We start from the raw sequence: 19,901 nt of genomic DNA, 5'->3' as shown, positions 1-19,901 counted from the left end.
TGTAATCAATAACTCGGATGGCAAGAAGAAAAAACAAATCAATTTTTGAACTAATCAAGCCAAACATCTCATTCGAAGCAAGGATTACCAAGATACGGCTTGCCTACTTTGGACACATCATACAAAGACAGCAATCACTGGAGAAGGATATCGTGGTCAGAAGATTAGAAGGAACAAGGCAAAGAGGAAAATCAGCAACCCGATATTTTTGATACTATCAAGATAACAGCGGAGAAGACCCTGGTGGAACCTATCTAGACATACACAAGGTCCATCTTCCTAGAGAGCATTCATCCATCAAGTCGTCATGACTCGAGATAGAGCTGAAGGCCATTAAATAAAAAGAAGGGAAGCCTAGCTATGACTACTGCATGACGGTAGAAAAAGAAAGCAGTAGTTTAGTAAAATATTGTCATAAAATAAAATCCATTAAGACTAGTTGTTAAATGGGAGGCATTTTTGGTCCTTCATACATGCAAGAAATCAATAACTGTTAGCAATTAATTCCTTCCTTGTGATCATGAACGTTTAAAATAAATCAGACTACAAACTCAGTCAAGCTTTCACTAAATTTGAGAACAATGAGGAAACGGAACGTAAAACAATAGCCCCCCTGCTTTCCGAGGGCCTCTGTCTTCTGCATGGTTTGCTATAGTTGATGAAAACTGACAGGTGTATTGTCTCAGAGAGCTATAAGCTCCATAATCATCAAGGGTGAAAGGCATAACGCTATTTCTAAGTAGGTTCAATTGGCTTTAGTTCTAAGTAATGTTGCAGCGTGAACACCTTGGATTCAGGTCTCAGGGCTCCAGCAATGAAAGGCTGCTTAATCTAGCCTAAAGGAACGCTTTTTTTTTCTCTTTCTTTTTTTCTCTCTTTCTTTTTTTCACTAAACTCTGAAAAATTGCTCAGAAAATATACCATATCCGCTGCTCTTTAATCAAAAGTGATGATATTTTTCATAATATCCTATTAATTTAATTGGTTATGAAGCATAGCATACATCATTTAAATTTAATTGACCCAGAAATTAAGAAACAATATTTAGATTAACTAAGCTGGAAATGTTCATGATGTGTGAGCGAGAGGCTGGTGCCTTCCCAGGCAGTTTTTTTTTTCTGAGTCTGATATGTAATTTGGAATTCTGGGTAACATCAGACTCACAATTAGGAAGAGACCGCAGCAGTCGTTCTATGCAGAACAAAAACCGAAATCCGATTGGGTCTGAACCCTTTTACTACATTCCTTTAGAGAGAATAATATTTTTGCTGCTAAAAAGAAAAAAAAAATACAAAGCGAGATTGTGGTCCGTTTTTTCCTCTCTCTAGACTTCACTAGGCCTGCCGCTGAAGATTGCATTAATGATCTCTATTTTTGTATACTGAATGAGTCAAATCCATTTGTCACACTGCAAGTGATGGCATACTTAATTTGGATATAGTCAATTAGCCCAGGCAAAGCTGCAGAACCTGCTGTGCACACCTCTATTTTGTATTCTTTTACTTTCCCTTTTCCACACGTAATCCTATTATACAGGACGGACAAAGAGAGGCAAAGTGGAAATTCAAAGTTTTTCCTGTGTGGGATCTTAAATAGATCTAGGAATTTTTTTTATTCCCCCCCCCCCCCCCCCTCCGAAAGATGGTGTTTATCTTGCTTCAAGAAGTCCATGTTTGCATATCGGTGTCTTGCAGGTTAGGGAAGAAGTGTAACTCATGCATCAACTGTGGTTAGACAGATTTATGACACTTTGGGGACATGCTCTTTCCTTTCCTTGCACTGCTGCAGACTGCTTACATTTTGCAAATCCGTCTGTTGCCATGGAAACCCCCTCCAACCCCCCCCCCCTCCCCCACCTACTGCCTATTTCTTGTTTAGTCATGTGGTCAGTACTGTATAATAATAACACAAGAGTAAATGTACAATATATGCAGTAGATGAACGAAACAAAATCAGTAAGAGACGAAAGAGGATACCCAGAATTTTTTTTGGGTTTGGAAAAGGAATGAACAAGCATGGAGCTATGGGCAGGGAGAACACAAATCAAGAAAATCCACAGTGCAAAAAAAATAAAAACAACTCCTTGAGCAAAGTAGACAGAGCATCCGTTGCCCCCTGGTGTACTTACTTCCCCCTTGCTTTGCCATTGGTTAACTAGTTGATGGTTACATGTAGTGCCATTGCCCCTCCATGCCCATATTCATGCCCATTCCACTCATAGGTCCTAAAAGGGAGATAAAATCCAAGAAGATGCCAGGAGATCAGAGAAGTGAACAGAGAAACCAAAGATCCCACGTCAAAAACCAACCCAAAAGAAATCAAGATAAAGTAAAGCACCCAGATTGTAGCCACGCTATGATTTGCAGATAGGTAAAGATATAGGAAAAGATAAAAAAAAAAGCTCAAACTAATCATTTACTTCTTTGTATGAATAATTCAAAAATACAAAAAAGTGTTACCTGGCGCTCTGATTCCCATGTGTTGCTGACCATCCATTACAAAACCACTCATTGGTTGTCCGTCGGCGTTATAAGGTGTTCCTTGACTTACTGAAATGTATAATGTAATTGTTACAATGGAGTATATATATATTCCAATCACAAATTAACATCTTCTTAAAAAACATCAATAGAAAGATTAATGGGGGGGGTCCAAAACACAAATTAATTTTAATCCTAAATTTCTATTTGATGTCATAAGCTAATCTTTTTTCTAATACACTTTAATTAAAAATTCCCCATTGTTCCTTTACTACACTTCACTCACTTCATCTAACCTCTTTATTTTTTTTTCTACTTCCTCTTTTATGACGCTTTGTTTGAGAATCCCCATGCATGCTGGGAAACTCAAATGAAGCATCATCAGGGGGCAGAGGTTGTGGTCACTGCTGCAGCCTCTGACCCAGGTTCTGCCCCCTCAATGTAACACAGTGTCATCAGTGACCTCCGTTTCAGGGACTGGGCTAGTCTCTGCTGTACTGAGCACAAATTGGCTGTCAATTCCAACATATGCTCAGTACATTCGTGTCTCTGTTCATTTCACTTGCTGGGGCAGCGCTGGTCTTGGCAGACCAGTTATTCTTCCACGTGCACTGACAGTGCCCTCTCCTGCCAGTTCGTTACTTCTGATCAGAGCTGATGAGAGAGTGCACTGTCACTGTGCACATCGCACAGTGACAAGAATCTACCGAGCATAAATCGGATTTGACAACTGACGCATGCTCAATAGAACAGGGTCTAGCCCAGCCCCTGAAACTGAGGTCACTGATAATGCTTCATTTCAGGGAGGGGGAAGAGGCTGCAGCAGTGTCTAAAGTCTCTGCCCCTGATGACGCTTTGCTTGAGTAGCACATCATGTACTGGGAATCTCAAACAAAGCGTCATCAAAAAGGAAATAGAAAAAAATGAAGTGGTTAAATAGTGTAGTGAGGGTAGGATAGGGAATTTTGAATTAAAGTTTATTAGAGATAAAATTAGATTATGACATCAAATAGATAAGGATTTGGGATTAAAATTAATTTGCTTCAGATCACCCCTTTAATGTAAATGTTCAGTTTTATCTCAATACCCCATGTTAGCATATTACATCTAATGCTTGGAAAACTAGACACTTAGTTAAGAAAGAAGTCCACCACCATTTTTCTGGACCAGCATGCTGATATTTAGGTAATGTTGATATCCCTTGACTGGAATCAAGAGTATCCAACATAAGTAATTACCAATTTAGAATTCCCAAAGAAACTTAGTATGAGACATAGATGTTTTCTTGTATAGTAACACATTTTTTAGTTGAAGACAACAAGCTGGCTTTAAAGTTAAACGTCTGAAGGTTGTTAAGGTCCAAAAAAAAAAAGCTACCTCATTGAGTGTCTTTGAACTTTACCGAGTCCCATAAGGGATACTGACCCTGTTACCCTTTTGACAGGTAATAAAGTTTACAGCAATTCCACACCAAGCCATGCACCAGGGAGTGGTCAAAGTAGCAGAAAGTATAGCTGAGGAGAAAAACTAATACAAAAAGTAAAAATATGTAACAATATTCTTAAGAATAGATCCAATTCGTGTAGTACTAAAATTAGTACAAATAGTTAAGGTCTGTAAATTATTTTTTTATTTTTTTTATTTATTTTTTTACTCCCGGCATTTTATTTATTTACCAGGTATAGGACCTCCCGGTGAATGGCTTGAGGATGGTTTTCGCCTGCGTGACTTGAAAACAGTTACTATTGAGGACTTGCCTGCTCGATTGGACTGGTCTATCATAGGTTGGACTATTCTTCTTCTAGCATTTATAAACCTAGAAAAGACAACAAAACATATTATGGTTATTGGGGTTTGTTACAAATTATTAAAAGTTGAGTCTACAATGTAATGTTGGGGTTCTGACCATTACAAAGAGCAAGGCTGATGTAGTTTAGTCAGATGTTTTACATGCTGGGTGAAGCAGTCAGAAGTCCATGTAACCCCTTCTGACCTTCCAGAGTACAAGCTGGGGCTTCTGAGTTGATTTATGTTTGTCAGCTTTTACCACAGTCGGACTTTTCCATTTAAGCTCTACATGAGGGAATTAGCCAGGTTTGCTGAAAAACAATATGTGTACCATTCCAGTTTCAACTCTACGGGGAGAAAAAACACGAATCGCATAGAAGGGTGAAGCCTAATACAATAATCCGAGCAGGCCTATCCATATCTTTTGTTTTGTGACTAATTCACAACTTTTATTAAAATCCCTTCTTTTTTTTTCTTAAGAGTTTAATTCTATTTTAATGCCCACTATTAAGATAATGAACTGTGTGATGGCAGTATACCATCAAATGAGAGAACGTCTGGAGTTTTATCACCATTTGCTCACGCTGCTGGGGAGTTCAGAACAAGGCATTCGGCTTATAGAGACTATTTTTTTTTCCTTTTGGTTTATTCAAAGAGTGGGGTCAGAACAAGGTCAATGCCATAGACCATTTGCTCTTATAATCCGGTTTTCTTCAGAAATCACGAAAGGTCAAAAAATATAAGACCATTCATTGACCAACTAAAATTAAAGTCATTTATCAACCAACGCGTTTTCAGTCTTAGCTCATTAGCATATACTATTGTTGTTTTTTTTTATTTATTTTCGATGTGCCTAGTAAAGTAATATTTATGTTTTGGATTTTTTTTTTCCTAGTCAATTAGCGTTAACTCAAAATATAATATCACCAACGACATGTGCCGATTCCCCAAATGAGAAACTTTATTGCATCAGGATAATACAACACTGTAAACACAAAAATTAAATTAAAATATGAGCACATGGGGAGTATGTAGTTATAGAATTCCTTTTTATTCTGTTTTAATAACCTTCATCAAGCAAAGATGCTGGGAGAACTTGGGAAATGAAAACCCCCCCCGTCAACTGTCTTTCTTGATTGTCCAATTAAACATTATTTAATGAATTTTTGGTAGGTTACACTGGCAACAGTTTTATTCAATATTAAATGTCATAAAAGTAGTGTTAAAAAATAAAAGAAATAAACAAACCTATTGTTACGGGAAGCCTCTTTAACCTTCACTTTAGAGAGCATGTATCCCTCCCTTTGTGATATACACAAATTTCTGAATACCTTTCCTAGCAGGAGGTCTGCGCATAAACACTTTCCCGTGGCCTCATCAGACTGAGGTCCACTTGCCATTGTTCCCTAGCCGAAGTTCCACAGAACTTTGCATTTGGTGCAACTGTCTTTTTCTGTTAACTCTCATTCATTAGACATGGCAAATTAAAACGTTTTAACTATTATTATAGAGTACTTTGAAGAAGAAGAAGGAATTCTTTTTTTTCTATTAACAAAAATGTATTAATTATTACAAAAGTTTGTTGTGCTTTTATTGTTTTTTATTACTCCTCAGTTACTTTATTTTTTTGCAACCATGCAAAAATGTGGATATTTTTTTTTTATATCACAACTTTGTGTGCAAAACATCAATTTCTTTTTTTTTTTTTTTGCCTTAAGGCTGCTTTCAAGAGAGAAGAACTAAACTTTTCTTTCTCTCTAGTCATAAAATGGCATTCTTGCCCCTCCCAAAAGAAGTCAAACTGAGGTCAGTATCCCATCCTCATATCTGTTTAAATAAACTGGTCCAGCTGTTTGTTTCCAAAATGGCCTCTGACCTCTCCCCTCATCTTTATGCTTTTGTAATAGAAAGCTTCACTTTGCACACCAGTTGTTGCTCTAAACAATGGTCCAAATGATCTACAAATTTGGCAGAGTTGCCATAGCGCATGTGGCCATTATGTGGTCACACGAACGAAAACTAAAATTGATGCAAAAAAAGTGGACATGGATATGTCCTGTATAGATGAAGTGAAGGTTGAGTCCTTAGGAATATTTTCTCTTGCATGCCAAATGAAGCCTAAATCCATATCTATCTATCTTACTCACTTTCTTCCGGGTGCTTCAGTTTCCTCTTACACTCCAAATACATACTGATAAGGGAATTAGATTATGTCCCAATAGGAACATAATGTCCCAAATACATACTGATAAGGGATTTAGATTATGTCCCAATAGGAACATAATGTCCCAAATACATACTGATAAGGGATTTACATTATGTCCCCATAGTCGCCCTATTGGGATATAATCGAAATCCCTTATCAGTATGTATTTGGAATGTAAGAGGAAACTGAAGCACCCGGAAGAAAACCATGCAAAACACGGGGAGAACATACAAACTCCTTGCAGATGTTATCCTTGATGGAATTTTAATCCAGTAACCCAGCACTGTAAAGCAACAGTGCTACCCACTGGGATCCTTGATTCAAATCCCACCAAAGACAACATCTACAAGGAGTTTGTATGTTCTCCCTGTGTTTCTGTGGGTTTCCTCCAAGTTCTCCAGTTTCCTCTGACACTCCAAAGACATAATGATAGGGGATTTATATTGTGAGATCTAATGGGGACAATAATGAAGATGGGTGTAAAGCGCTTAATTAATGGTGTAATATAAGTGAGTAAATTAATAAAATAAATTAATCTATCTATCTTAGCCATAGACCACCTCTTTCAGTGCTCAACCGAAAATGTCTTAATCTATGCACCCTATGCTATTATTTGGGTGGACAATATAGTAGGAGTTAAAAAATGATGAATACCTGTTCAGGCCACATTACAAGCTACAGCCTGTTCTCTATAACACATGAATGCTCCTCCATAAGACAATCTAACCTCTGGGCTATTAGTGAAGCTTCGAGAGCTGTAATCCTCTACAGTGACACTCATGTGATAACATTCGGAGGTAGAAAAATACTATTTTTGGTGACCTTCATTTTTGCATAGAGCAGGGAGACATAGGTGTCCCCAAAACTTTTTTAGGTATAAAATATTTTTTTTACTATAATATTGAAGGGAATTGATAAAGATGAAGAATATATTTGAAATCTTTAATACAAACAGGAATATATAGATAATGTAATGTAAAAATTAAGGGAATGTTTATCATAAAGATAGTGTCTGGAATTCAGGTTGGCCTGTTAGCCCTTTATAATGAGTAGTAGGTTTCTAAACAGATTGTCTGGCAAATAAAGTAAGACTATGTTCACATATCCAGTAATCATCTGTTAGGATGGATCCATCAGGAATCTGTTGGCAGAAAATTTGTCCAAACACAACTTTTTTGTCCAGCTAAAAAGACTGATTTCAACTGGATTTTTTTTTAACAAAGAAGTCTATGGAAATTTGATCCATTAAATATTAGCCATCCATTTTTCTTTCATTTGAAAAGGATCCATTTTTTGCTTATTGGATGAGTTTTAAATGAAAGGAAAACGGTTGGCTATTTCACGGATCTGTTTTCCATAGACTTCAATGTTAAAGAAATGGATCCAGTTGAAATAAGTTTCTTTTTTTAGCTGGCCCAAAAAATTATGTGTGCACAAATTTTTCAACGGATTGTTGCTGGATCTGATATAATGGATGACAACTGGACATGTGAACATAGCCTAAGTGAATATAACTCCATCTAGTCCTTCAGTGATACAATGGTTGGTATTGGAACAATATGAAACACTAGACCCTCTTGGTTTGGATTGGGGGGAGTTTAAGAACAAGAAACAGCACATAAAGCAGTTCTACGATATATGGTACACTTATAACATAGGCATTGTATTCTTTAAAAAGTCTGGGTATCACACAACAATTTCCTTAAAGTGTCCTTTGTAGTTTTACAAACTCGGCCTAACAGAGCAAAAATTAGGAGCTCAATGTTCTGTCATCTAGTTTAAGTATATTATGACATAGGGCATATGGAAAGGGCAGAGAGATGAAAGTTGAAGCTCACGTATCGCAGTACAAAATCTATAACGGAGCTCCAGACTTGATGCGTCTGTAATTTATAATTTATAATTTTTGGCACCTTAGATAGTTTCCATTCAGCTGACAACTATCTTTTTGTACCCTTCCTCAGTATACATGAATGTTCACCTTAATCAAGCTTGGTATTTAAGCTTGGTTCTTGTGTTTTCTATAGTCACTTCTGGCAGTGACTTATCTTCCCATAGAATGAAAGGATTGAGCATTTTTATTCAAACTCCTGATTCTTGTCTCTCCTAAAATGATATGTCTAGAAAGAGTCGAGATGCCCCCATATACTTTAGATGGTTGGCTGGTTCCACCTAAACGGGTGACACATATCAACTTCAATCTTATGTGTATGGAAGAATTTAAGTCCAGGTTCAAGTATTTCTTCTGCACCCCCTTTAGCTATACCCCTGGGACAGGTAAAGAAACTGTAATGTGCCCTAGATGATATCACAAATTGTTAAAATAGTTTCAACCTACAAGAGAACTACCACCAATACAGAAAGATTTAAGACATACTGATCATTTTTAATATTATTCTGCATTTATTCCGAAGAATCCAGAGTTTCCGGTAGAACAGAACTGTGTAAATTACACTCTAATGCTAATTAGTTAATGTGCAGAACACTTTCAAACAAGTATCATTTGCCTTAAAAATTCTTTAAAACTGCTACCACAGCTTTCCCTTAATTAAATGTCATTACATAAAAATGTTTTAGCTTTTATTGCAATGGAACAACTAATTATCTTTATGATCATCATACTTTATTTCCATGCAGCTCTTCAGTTATATTCAATTCTGAATACACAGAGATGACACCGACATCGAAAATAATACAGATTGTAGCCGGCGGCATAATACATGGACGCTCAGTCAAACCCAGTGTAAGATACTACAGTTAAATATACATACTATACCGAGCAAGTCTTATTGGGTCACATATATTATATCTATAGTGGTCTATCACCATCTACACACATTAGATTAAAATCGGATAAGCCTGATCATTTTGGGGGGACTCGCTAACCATCTAATGTGTACAGTAAATTCCTGACTTTGCCATTCTCAGATGTCAAGGGAAAGAAGAATCGGACTGTTGGATTTCAACATGTCCAATCATTTTTTTCTCAGGGAAGATAAGCCTATTATTCCCCTCTCCTTATTCAGAAAGCATGCACAATCTATCCTAAATGTCTCGCTATCCATTGTAGAATTTTAGAAATGATGATACAAAAACAGCTTTCAATTTCACATTTTAGCCATTATTACATTGTCCATTGAGGTTGACAACCATATTTCTACAGACCTTGAATTTCAACATGCATTGTCACACAGTGTTAAGGATGTCACACTTTAGACTTAAAGGGAACCCGACAGCAGGATTTATCCCTATTAGCTAATTTAAGCACTGCACTCAGCATTCAACGCGGTTTTCTAGCAATTGCAATGTTTAGGAAAAGTTGCCACCATAATTGTAAAATCAGTATTTTTGATATTGTGGTCCACAAGTTATAATTAGTAAGACTAGTGAGAAAGGTGTGCACTTAGGGCTGAGCAGCCCAGCCCAGGAGGAAGCCGATATCACGCCCACAGAGGTATGGTTATAGTCTGCAGTGCACCTCCTTTTTGCTCTCTAAATTGAACAAATGTGTGGTTACAGCCTCAATTTCAGGCATGCGCAGTGATCATCTGCCTATGTGCCACTGCCCCGGCGCTACCCTGACCAACCAAGAACTTGCCTCTGCAATCTCACAGCAGATGCACTGCTATGTATAGTGCTGAACTGGCAAGTAGTGGCACGTTCTTCAGGCATGTACAGAGAACTTCTGCATATGCCCCGCTACTTGCAGGCTCAGCACTATAAACTCTTCTGTGAGATCTAAGAGACTTTGAGTCTGCACAGTGTGATGCCAGGGCAGCAGCCCATGGGCAGAAGACCACCATGCAGGCCCGAAGTCACGCTTACAGCTGCTCATTTATGTGATTTATGGAGCAGGGAGGTGGCAGATGAACACTACAAAGACAACAACCCCACCTCTATGGGCGTGATATTGGCTGGCTGGGCTGTACTGCCCATCACTAAGTGCATGCCTTTCTGACTAGTCTAAATAATTATATATATGTCAACACAATAATAAAATGCTGATTTTACGATTAGGAAACTTTTCCTAAACATTGGGGTTGCTAGAAATCAGCGATAGATAATTCATGCAGCATTGTAATTAGTTAATAGTGGTAAATCCTGCTGTCAGGTTCACTTCAAATCTTCCAAATCCGCAGATATTGGTAGGACTGTTTAACCATTTAATGGTCAACCATTCAGCTTTTATAGGAGTGGCCATCACACAAGCACACTACAGCTGCCAGAGTCTTTAATGGTGTGGTGTTCACATAAGCACATTACCAATCAATTTACACAGGTGATATGGGACCACTGTTCTTGGTATTATTTGAAGGTCCCATTGGTGGCATCCCCATCAATCCACCATTTATCCCATTTTTTTAATTTAGGCAACCCCTTTCACTTCCAGTATGTCATCAAGCCACTGAAAAAACCTTCATGCATTCCTTTCCATAAACTAAGAAGTGACTGTTTAAAGCCCCTCGTTTGTGCATCAGCGCTGGGCGTTTGATAAAGAAGGATCTCATTGATGTTCAATCATCATAATTAAGAAGCTCATTTTTTTTAACTTTCAATACTTGGTAAATTTACAGCCATTCAGGAAACCTAATGAAACCACAAGCGACAACTTATGAAGTCATATTTTGGCAGTGTGAATCAGCCTTTGTCTGTCTCTTGTGCCGCTGAATAAAAAGAGGACCCCAAACTGCAAAACATTATTCACATTGCAAGGGGAAAAAAAGGAGAGGCTGTATGCATGCTTCACTAACCGCCTACTTCAGAAACATAATATTGGAATTTACTCAAATCACAGCAAGACCATCAATCATACGAATCAGTAGATTTTCTTTCAAGCCCAGTTTTACACCTCAGGCAGTAATGAAAAATTTGTACCATGTAGCAAAAACAGAGCACTATGTCAAAGCTTTTCCAGTATAAGGATATGATAAAACACCGAGGGTAAAAATGATCAATTAGCTGACAAATGAAATGATGCGAGGACAATGCAGAAGACACATATAGCTTTATGTTTACAGTCTCAGTCTTTTCTCGTGAACCTCAGCATGGAAGTTGGAATTTTCGGTGATGGAGTGTTTGACAACGCAAAACTACATAAACACAGGAAATGTCACAATTTACATAATTTTTACTGAAGCTATTCGCAGTGTATTAAAAAGGCATTTCCATAGTATCTGCAGGCGGAGAGATATGTGATTCATGATGTATCAGTTACGAAAAGGGTAGAGCAACCTGCAATGGAGGTTCACAAGTACAATTATAATTATTGAGGTTCCTCTCCATTCAAGACATGTGCTCATGAATATTTCTGTAACTTTATTTTGCACAGTAATTCACTTGTTAGAGCAGCAGTTTACTTTGCAGAGCTGCTCTTCTAACTGTAATTTGGGGGAATAAGTTTCAACCATAATCTCTACGCTCAATCATTTCTTCTTTCTTACTGTGTCGGTCAGTCTTATGTGAGTAACTTCTCATTTGCCTTTTCTACTGAATTACAAGGTTTTCTTGCACCAAGGCAAAGACATGTGTATGACAACTAATGTATACCCTATGAGCGAACTGATTCAACAGAATTTGGATTTTTGGGATTTAATTAGCATCAATCCAGCAAAATGGTGGCCAGCAGTATGGTGTTTCACTTCTCTACGTGATATCTGGTCAGCGCTGGAAGATCCAGACTGGAATCTGATCCAAATACCCAATCCAGAGCAAGCACTGACTGTAGAGATGCCTACATTTTTTTTTTAACTCTTTACAGGCCCTCCATTTATTATGAATGGAAGTCTGGAGAGCCCTCAAAGCAGGTCTTTTTTTGTGCAAATTTGATTAGGACAGGATTGTAATTGAACAAAATCAAATCTAAGGAGCAATTTAAAAAAAAAATTGCCAGAAATGCATTTCTGAAGATTTACTCATCGTTGCCTATAAGCTAACAGTTTTAATTTCTCTGTGGATGATTATATGTTTTGTATCCTGCATTTTCACCAGTTTTCTCTTCTGCAGGATCTTTAATTTGAGCTAGAGAGTGGTAACTAGCTGCTATGATGTCTTCCATACACAGCACACATTGGACGATGGATTATCCTTCTTCTTTCTCTGTAGCACACAGACAGAAGTAGCAGCAGAATGGAGGACATTATACAGCAGTACTGAGCTGTGTGGCTGTGAATTCAGAACATCTAAAATTTTCTAGAAGCTGCAGTACGATCTGCCTTTGTCTGCCTGGTCTTCTACATGAGTGTTCCTCATGCCTCCTCCCCTTTCCCATCTACAAAAGAATAGGCTATGTAATCCGACACCTCACTATGCTGATAGTCCATTTTGCTTTGACCAATATGGATTTAGGATGTTTTTTCAGAGAATATGATGAATTTAGGAGGCAAGGGGGAGGGGAAGCAGATTTCTCTGATTAGGTATTTCCTACAAGGCATCCAGGACAACCCTTTATAAGCTAAAGAGATTGGGCATCCATCTAAGGGTTTATCAGGAGCCTCTTTCTCAATCGAATTGATTATAATATACCTAGCACTATATTATTTTTTAGTAAAGCGAATGATACTATAATGGAAACCTGACAAACCCCAATATAGTTAATGGAGTCTGCTGAGCACCATTGGTGTTCATCCTGTGATACACATATATTAAAGCTATGAATATTTGTTAATGCTCCTGATAGAGATGAGCAAATCAATTTGATGCAAACTGAATTTATGTAGAATTTTTGGAAATTGGGACCAGTTAATTCAAACATTTTGCTATTTGCCAAATCACCATTAATTCCTGCCACTATTTTACACAATGCTGAAAATTTTTAACTGCCAGAGCAGACTTACATGACCTCAGGCTGGTCAGTATTTCTGTATAATGCTTTGGATTTATCACATCACATGGTATAGCACAGCCAATCAGGAAGGACTATAACAGCCTGTATAAAGGCAGAGGTAGGGAATACAGCAGTCATTGTGTGGTGAATCTGGTCAGTGAGAGGACATCACAGCTCAGCAATAGAGATAAGAAGTGAAAGATTGAATAAACAATACCGATAGTGTGTGACGGCACAGAAATGAAGAACAATTACCAATCATTTACCCATAGTCTTGTATGTTGAGGCCATTTTGAAATTACCAAGGATGTGTTTGTGTTAAAGAGCTTGAAATGAGTTGTATACAGACCTAGGACACCGCAGAGTTTTATACTGTTTTTATGAAGTTCTTGTGATTTGCCACAAATCAAATTTTTGGGAAAAAAATTGTCAAAGATAGCAAATTTGAATTAAAAAGATTTACTCATCTCTAACTCATAAGAAAGTATAATAACAGAATTAATCGCACAGATGTGATCGTAGCCTTATCTATACTACCTATACTACTAGATTATGAGAAACTGGAGTCAGATTTGTGCTGCTGATGATGTATTTCACTCAGAGAGATCATTTAGGCATTACATTTCCTGGATATAAGCAGGAATATTTTTATTCATAGGCAACAAACTTAGTTCTTGAACATGATGAACCATTGAAATGCTAAGGCTCGGTTCATCAAAGTATTTAAATATTTTCCTAAATATCTGGCATAAAACATTTTGATTAGTCACAAATAAACATTTTGACAAGTCACTCAAGGTTGTGGAAAAATTTTGCGGCTTTTGACGTTTTCACACCGGTTTTGTCCAGCTCTACCAAAATGGGCGCAACTGGAGTGAGACAGGTCCATGATGCCACAGCTCGTCTGATTGACATCTAATGTTATGCCTGAAGTTAGATTTGTGATAAGGTGCGCAGAGGCACATGCCACATCTCAGACTTGCCAGATTCATTAAAAGGCATGTGCCTCTTCATGAAACAGGAGCACCTGACTCCAACATGCCTCCTCATCAAGACCCGCGTTATTCACTCTGATCTTGATTAATTTAGGCCAAAGTATTTAATAAAGTTACAAATCATTTTACATTGATTCCATTTTAATTACATTGACTCTTTAGCATAAAATGTGTCTGAATTGAGAGTCGAAGTTCGCCCGCCTCATATAGTGCGAGCGTCTTTCAGACACATGTGCTAGTTAAACAGAACATGAGAAATGTAACCTAATAAAACATCAAAAAGAAAACTGACTCTATGTACAGATCGCTTCAGGTTAATGGAAGTTAGAATTGCCTATGCAGATTGCTTTGCATAAGAAAGACTTGAAAACATAGGATCCATTTCCTCATCATATAAACTATACATAGAACGAGACTAAACTGCTTCGAGCCATATTTCTGCATTTGTCTATGTTGTCTCTGTATCAAAGTAGTTATTTAGTATGTAGATTAGTATTAAAAGGCACAATCGAGCCTACGGTCTATCAGGTTGGCATCAACAAATACACAAGCCTTATAAAATATTAGTGGAACTGTTAAATGACCCAGATTTTATTTTAACTGTGCTGCCACCTCCTTTTCAGTGAAAAGAATCTCTAAAGCCTTTAATGCTGATACAGAAAGCCATGCATCATTTACACACACACAGTGCGCTCTACCCAATATATGCCTTCAAATGCACTTCCTTCCCTCATGCCTCTGGCTCTCCTTCATTTTTAAGAAGAGAAAATTGTTTTATCCAACAAGGAGGCAACATTTGCCCCATTTTCAATATTTCAGACCGGCTTTTTAACGTCTAAAAACGCAGTTTGTTTTATGGAGGCATGGCCTGGGGCTGCAGTATGATGTAAGGGAGAAGAGGTCTCTAAGGGCACACTTCTCAGTTTGCTGGTGCTACGTTTTGCTGTGCTTAATTGCTCTGCACCATTCTTGGCCACTGTTGACTCAAAATAGGTGTGGATCAGGTCTGTGCAAGCAATGAAATACCAGAAAGTCAAACTTTATGTAAACACACTTAGAGAGATTTAACAAGAACAGACCAAAACCTGACTTGTGAAGTTCTCAGAGGTTCCAAGATTTTAGCTAAAAAGGTTTCGAAAGTGCATTTATTCTTAAGCCATATTACTAGGCATTCTTTTAAAAATGTCACATGTTTTTGTTTGAAGTCAAAAGCAACCAAAGTAATGGTTTAGAAATCAATAGAAAAATGGTATGCAATGGATGCTACCATTTTGTACGATCTGAATGGGAGTGTGTACTAGGAAAATGTTTCATCACTGAAAAATAAAAATATTTATAGCATTTTGTCTACCAACAGATAATAAAATAAAATATATTAAGTGCAAATAAATAGAAAAAAATCTGGAAGTAAATAAATAATTCCTTTTGGAAATAGGTTTTGAACCTAGACAGCTTTTTGATGACTAAACTCCAACCATAAATAGACATTAGCAGATCGATCTGCTACAAATCATCTTTAAGTCGAATTTCCTAAAATTCAAACAATCTGTGATTTGACTAGGGTGGATTGCAAAAAAAAAGAAATGTCCAACACCATTTCACACACTGCTAAAGACTTCATCAGCCAGGAAGCAGGTATATGGTGTCAGGCGCCACCATAAAGCCTTAGAATTATAACATCACATGGTCTAGTTCAACCAATCAAGGGGGACAATCACAGACACTATAAAAGGCAAGCAGTGGCCATATTAGGATTATACAATTTAGCAGGAGGAGGTGAGAGCACCCAGCTTATTCCATATATTCCATAGAGGGATATAAAAAGATCTAAATATGATTTTGGTGTACTACTGTAGTGCCACACAATAAAAATGGGAGTGGAAATCTCAGTCTGTGAACAATAATCTAAGGATTCATGTGATATAGGAAGGTGATAGACCTGCATAGTCTGTGTAACTATGAATTAATTGATCCATGATATACTGTAGTAACACCACCTTAATAAAAATGTTTGAAACTGCAGTGTGTTGTTAAATAGGCTGTTGATTTTCGCTGGTTACCATCTGTTTTCCCTGGTCAGATAGGATGAGGTCACTGGGACATTGATAAAGCTGTTTGCCTTAAAGAGTTCAGAAGGGGCGCATTACAGTCCTGTACATGTTTCTTCTGGACAATTGGAGTTTCATTTGTCGCAAATACATTTTTGAGGGAAATTCAGCATAGCTGGCAAATTTGAATTTCAAAAGATTTACTCATCTCTAGCTATAAATAATTCAAAGACTCAATTTAGTTTCTCTAAGGTACCATGGTCGGAAGAATAGAAGGAACAAGGTGAGGAGGAAGACTAGCAACCCGATGGCTTTATACTATCAAAATAATGGCGGAGAAGACCCTGGTATCTAGGCCTCCACAAGATCAATGTTTCTACAAATCATTCATCCATCAAGTCGCCATGGCTAGGGATCGAGCAGAAGGTCATTAAAAAAAAGGTACCAGATCCAATAAGAACCCAAATGTGCGGCAATTTACTCCCACTGAGGCTGCCATTCAAGCTCCCCAATATTGAAAATCTATTTGAAGGTAAAAATCCTAACCAGGCTTCATCAGGACTAGGTATTGAAGTTAGAACATCGTCACTGGTGAATACATTTGGGGATGTTGATATCACCCCATTAAAATATATTTTAGGAGGGAATCGCATAGAACTTATGATTACAATATAACTCTAAATAAAGAATCAGATACATTGAGAAATTTAATCGACATACACATTGGTGGAGCAAAAAGATATATGTTATAAATACAGTATATATAAAGAGTCACGGACTACAACTGATGTTATAGGATGTTAAATCTTCATTAGAGTTTAAGCTTATATATTTTTTATACATTTATTACACATCCAAACTATGATGGTTTCTCAAAGGATAAAGTCAGTCTGTGAAGAGAGGGTTGTATCACAATTTATGTATTCCCTGCATTCCATCCATAGTTTATGCAATCTGGGAAGATTGGAATATGAAGTACATTTGTGCTTGTTCGAGTATTAAAACTTGTGAACTAAAAATATATTCAAGAGGGAAATGTGTGTGTGGGCAGCGGAGGAGGAGTGAGGAAATTGCCTGTTACAGAAAAATGTATCCAAAGAGAAAATTGTAACTGATAATGAAAACAATAACATTCTAGTTCCAAGCTATAAAACTAGATTTAACCACTTACATCTGAAAAAGGTTTTAATGTAACTACTTTTCAGAAAACCCTTTCAAGGCAATCTGAATTAATAAAGGAGTTTCTACATAGAGCTTAGAAGGATTCAGCTAGTCTGTTTTTAATCATGTGATATCTTGGAACTAATAGAAAAGAGAAGAATTAACTGGGTAGAAAGGCAAAATGAGCAATTGTAAGTACACAATTGTAAGCTATAAAATATTATGATTGCAATATATTAAAAGGATAAAAATTTGGACGGGAGTGCTTCTTTAATGGAAGCTTATATGGCCAACATTGGTAAAAAAAAAAGATTGTCATTGTAATTATATTTGTTCAATTAATTATCAGTATCAATATATAACATTGGTGCTAGAAATTTGAGAACCCTTAAGAATTTTCCATTTTTATGTATGAAAACTACAGATTTTCACAAGTCCTAAAAGTAAAGTGAACCAAATCAAACAAATAAACAAAAAATATTAGATTTAATAAAGCCATAACTGCATCTAAATGTTTGTGGAATTTGTTGATTGTTCCTAAACATCGGCTTTGAGTAATTTTAACCCATTCTTCTATATAAAAAAGCTTCAACTCTTTTATGTTGGTGGGTTTCTCCAATGGTCTGCTTGTTTTAAGTTCTTCAACAACATTTCTATAGGTGGGAACATTGACTTAACGATTCCAAAACTTAACTTTATTTATTTTTAATCATTCTTTTGTAGAACAACTTGTGTTCTTTGTGTCTTTGTCTTGCCGTAAGACCCAACTTCTTTTGAGATTCAGATCAGGGACCTGAAATTTTCCTTTAGGATTGCAGGTATAATTCAGAATTCATTGTTCCATAAATCATGGCAGTCATCCTGGCCCAGATATATCAACACAGGCCCAAACCATGATACTACCACCATAGTGGTATCATTATCACAGATAATATGAGATGGGTTTTTTTGCTGCTATGTAGTTTTTTCTTTCTCCAAACATATTACTTATCCTTTAGACCAAAAGAATTATACACTGCTCAAAAAAATAAAGGGAGCATTAAAATACCACATCCTAGATATCACTGAATGAAATATTCTAGTTGCAAATCTTTATTCATTGCATAGTGGACTGCGTTGAGAACAATAAAACATAAAAATGATCAATGTACATCAAAATTAATATCCCATGGAGGTCTGGATTTGGAATGATACAGGCTGATCCAACTTCAGTGGAAATGCCTCAAGACAAGGAAATGATGCTCAGTAGTGTGTGTGGCCTCCACGTGCCTGTATGACCTCCCTACAACACCTGGGCATGCTACTGATGAGGCGCCGGATATCCTCCTCAGGAATCTCCTCCCAGACCTGGATTAAAGCATCAGTCAACTCCTGAACGTTGGTGGATGGAATGAGAAATGATGTCCCAGATGTGCTCGATTGGATTCAGTTCTGGGGAACAGGCAGGCCAGTCCAAAGCATCAATGCCTTCATCATGCAGGAACTGCTGACACACTTCAGCCACATGAGGCCTAGCATTGTCATGCATCATAAGGAACCCAGGGCCCACTGCACCTGCATATGATCTCACGATGGGTCTGAGGATCTCCTCCCGGTACCTAATGTCAGTCATGGTATCTCTGGCTAGTACATGGAGGGCTATGCGACCCTCCAAAGAAATGCCTCCCCACACCATTACTGACCCACAGCCAAACAGGCTATGCTGGAGGATGTTGCAGGCAGCAGAATGTTCTCCACGGCGTCTCCAGACTCTGTCACGTCTGTCACATGTGCTCAGTGTGAACCTGCTCTCATCCGTGAAGAGCACAGGGCGCCAATGTGGAATCTGCCAATCTTGGTGTTCTCTGGCAAATGACAATCGTCCTGCACGGTGTTGGGTTGTAAGCACAACACCCACTTGTGAACGTCGAGCCCTCAAACCAACCTCATGGAGTCTGTTTCTGACAGTTTGAGCAGACACAAGGATATTAGTAGCCTGCTGGAGGTCATTTTGCACGGCTCTGGCACTGTTTCTCCTGTTCCTCCTTGCACTAACGAGGAGGTAGCAGTCTTGATGCGAGGTTGTTGCCCTCCTACGGCCCCCTCCACATCTCCTGATGTACTGGCCTGTCTCCTGGTACAGTATCTGCTCCATGCTCTGGACACTGTGTTGACAGACACAGCTACCCTTTTTTCCACAGTTGCTGGATGAGCTGCACTACCTGAGCAACGTCTGTGGTTGTAGACATCACCTCATGCTGCTGTACCTCTAGGGGTGAGAGCAATGACAAAATGCAAAAGTGACCAAAACAACAGCCAAAAAGGATGAGAACAGAGAAATGGTCTGTGGTCACCACCTGCAGAACCACTCCTTTATAGGGGGTGACTTGCTAATTGTCTATCATTTCTACTTGTTATCTG

The 19,901-nt window shown here is 37.8% G+C and overlaps 1 protein-coding gene across 2 annotated transcripts in view; it reads right to left on the bottom strand.

Moving 5' to 3' along the window:
* The window catches only part of MEIS1 (Meis homeobox 1), a 193,930-nt gene that overhangs the window by 1,916 nt on the left and 172,113 nt on the right, over positions 1–19,901 (bottom strand). The window contains exons 10-12 of one of the 2 annotated variants that reach the window (XM_073672174.1): positions 4,157–4,296; positions 2,460–2,549; positions 2,129–2,224 (exon numbers count right to left, since the gene is read on the bottom strand). In XM_073672174.1, coding sequence (XP_073528275.1) covers positions 2,166–2,224; positions 2,460–2,549; positions 4,157–4,296 — 289 coding nt within the window. In that variant the 3' untranslated portion in view covers positions 2,129–2,165. The remainder of the gene's footprint in view (positions 1–2,128; positions 2,225–2,459; positions 2,550–4,156; positions 4,297–19,901) is intronic. The other variant, XM_073672173.1, reaches the window with a different exon arrangement.

The sequence above is a fragment of the Phyllobates terribilis genome, unplaced genomic scaffold (genome assembly GCF_046119375.1).
Source record: "Phyllobates terribilis strain yellow unplaced genomic scaffold, ASM4611937v1 Scaffold_3__8_contigs__length_932513732, whole genome shotgun sequence".
Classification (NCBI taxonomy): Eukaryota; Metazoa; Chordata; class Amphibia; order Anura; family Dendrobatidae; genus Phyllobates; species Phyllobates terribilis.
The sequence above is the reverse complement of the archived record's forward strand: the minus strand, read 5'-3'. Positions and strand labels throughout refer to the sequence as shown.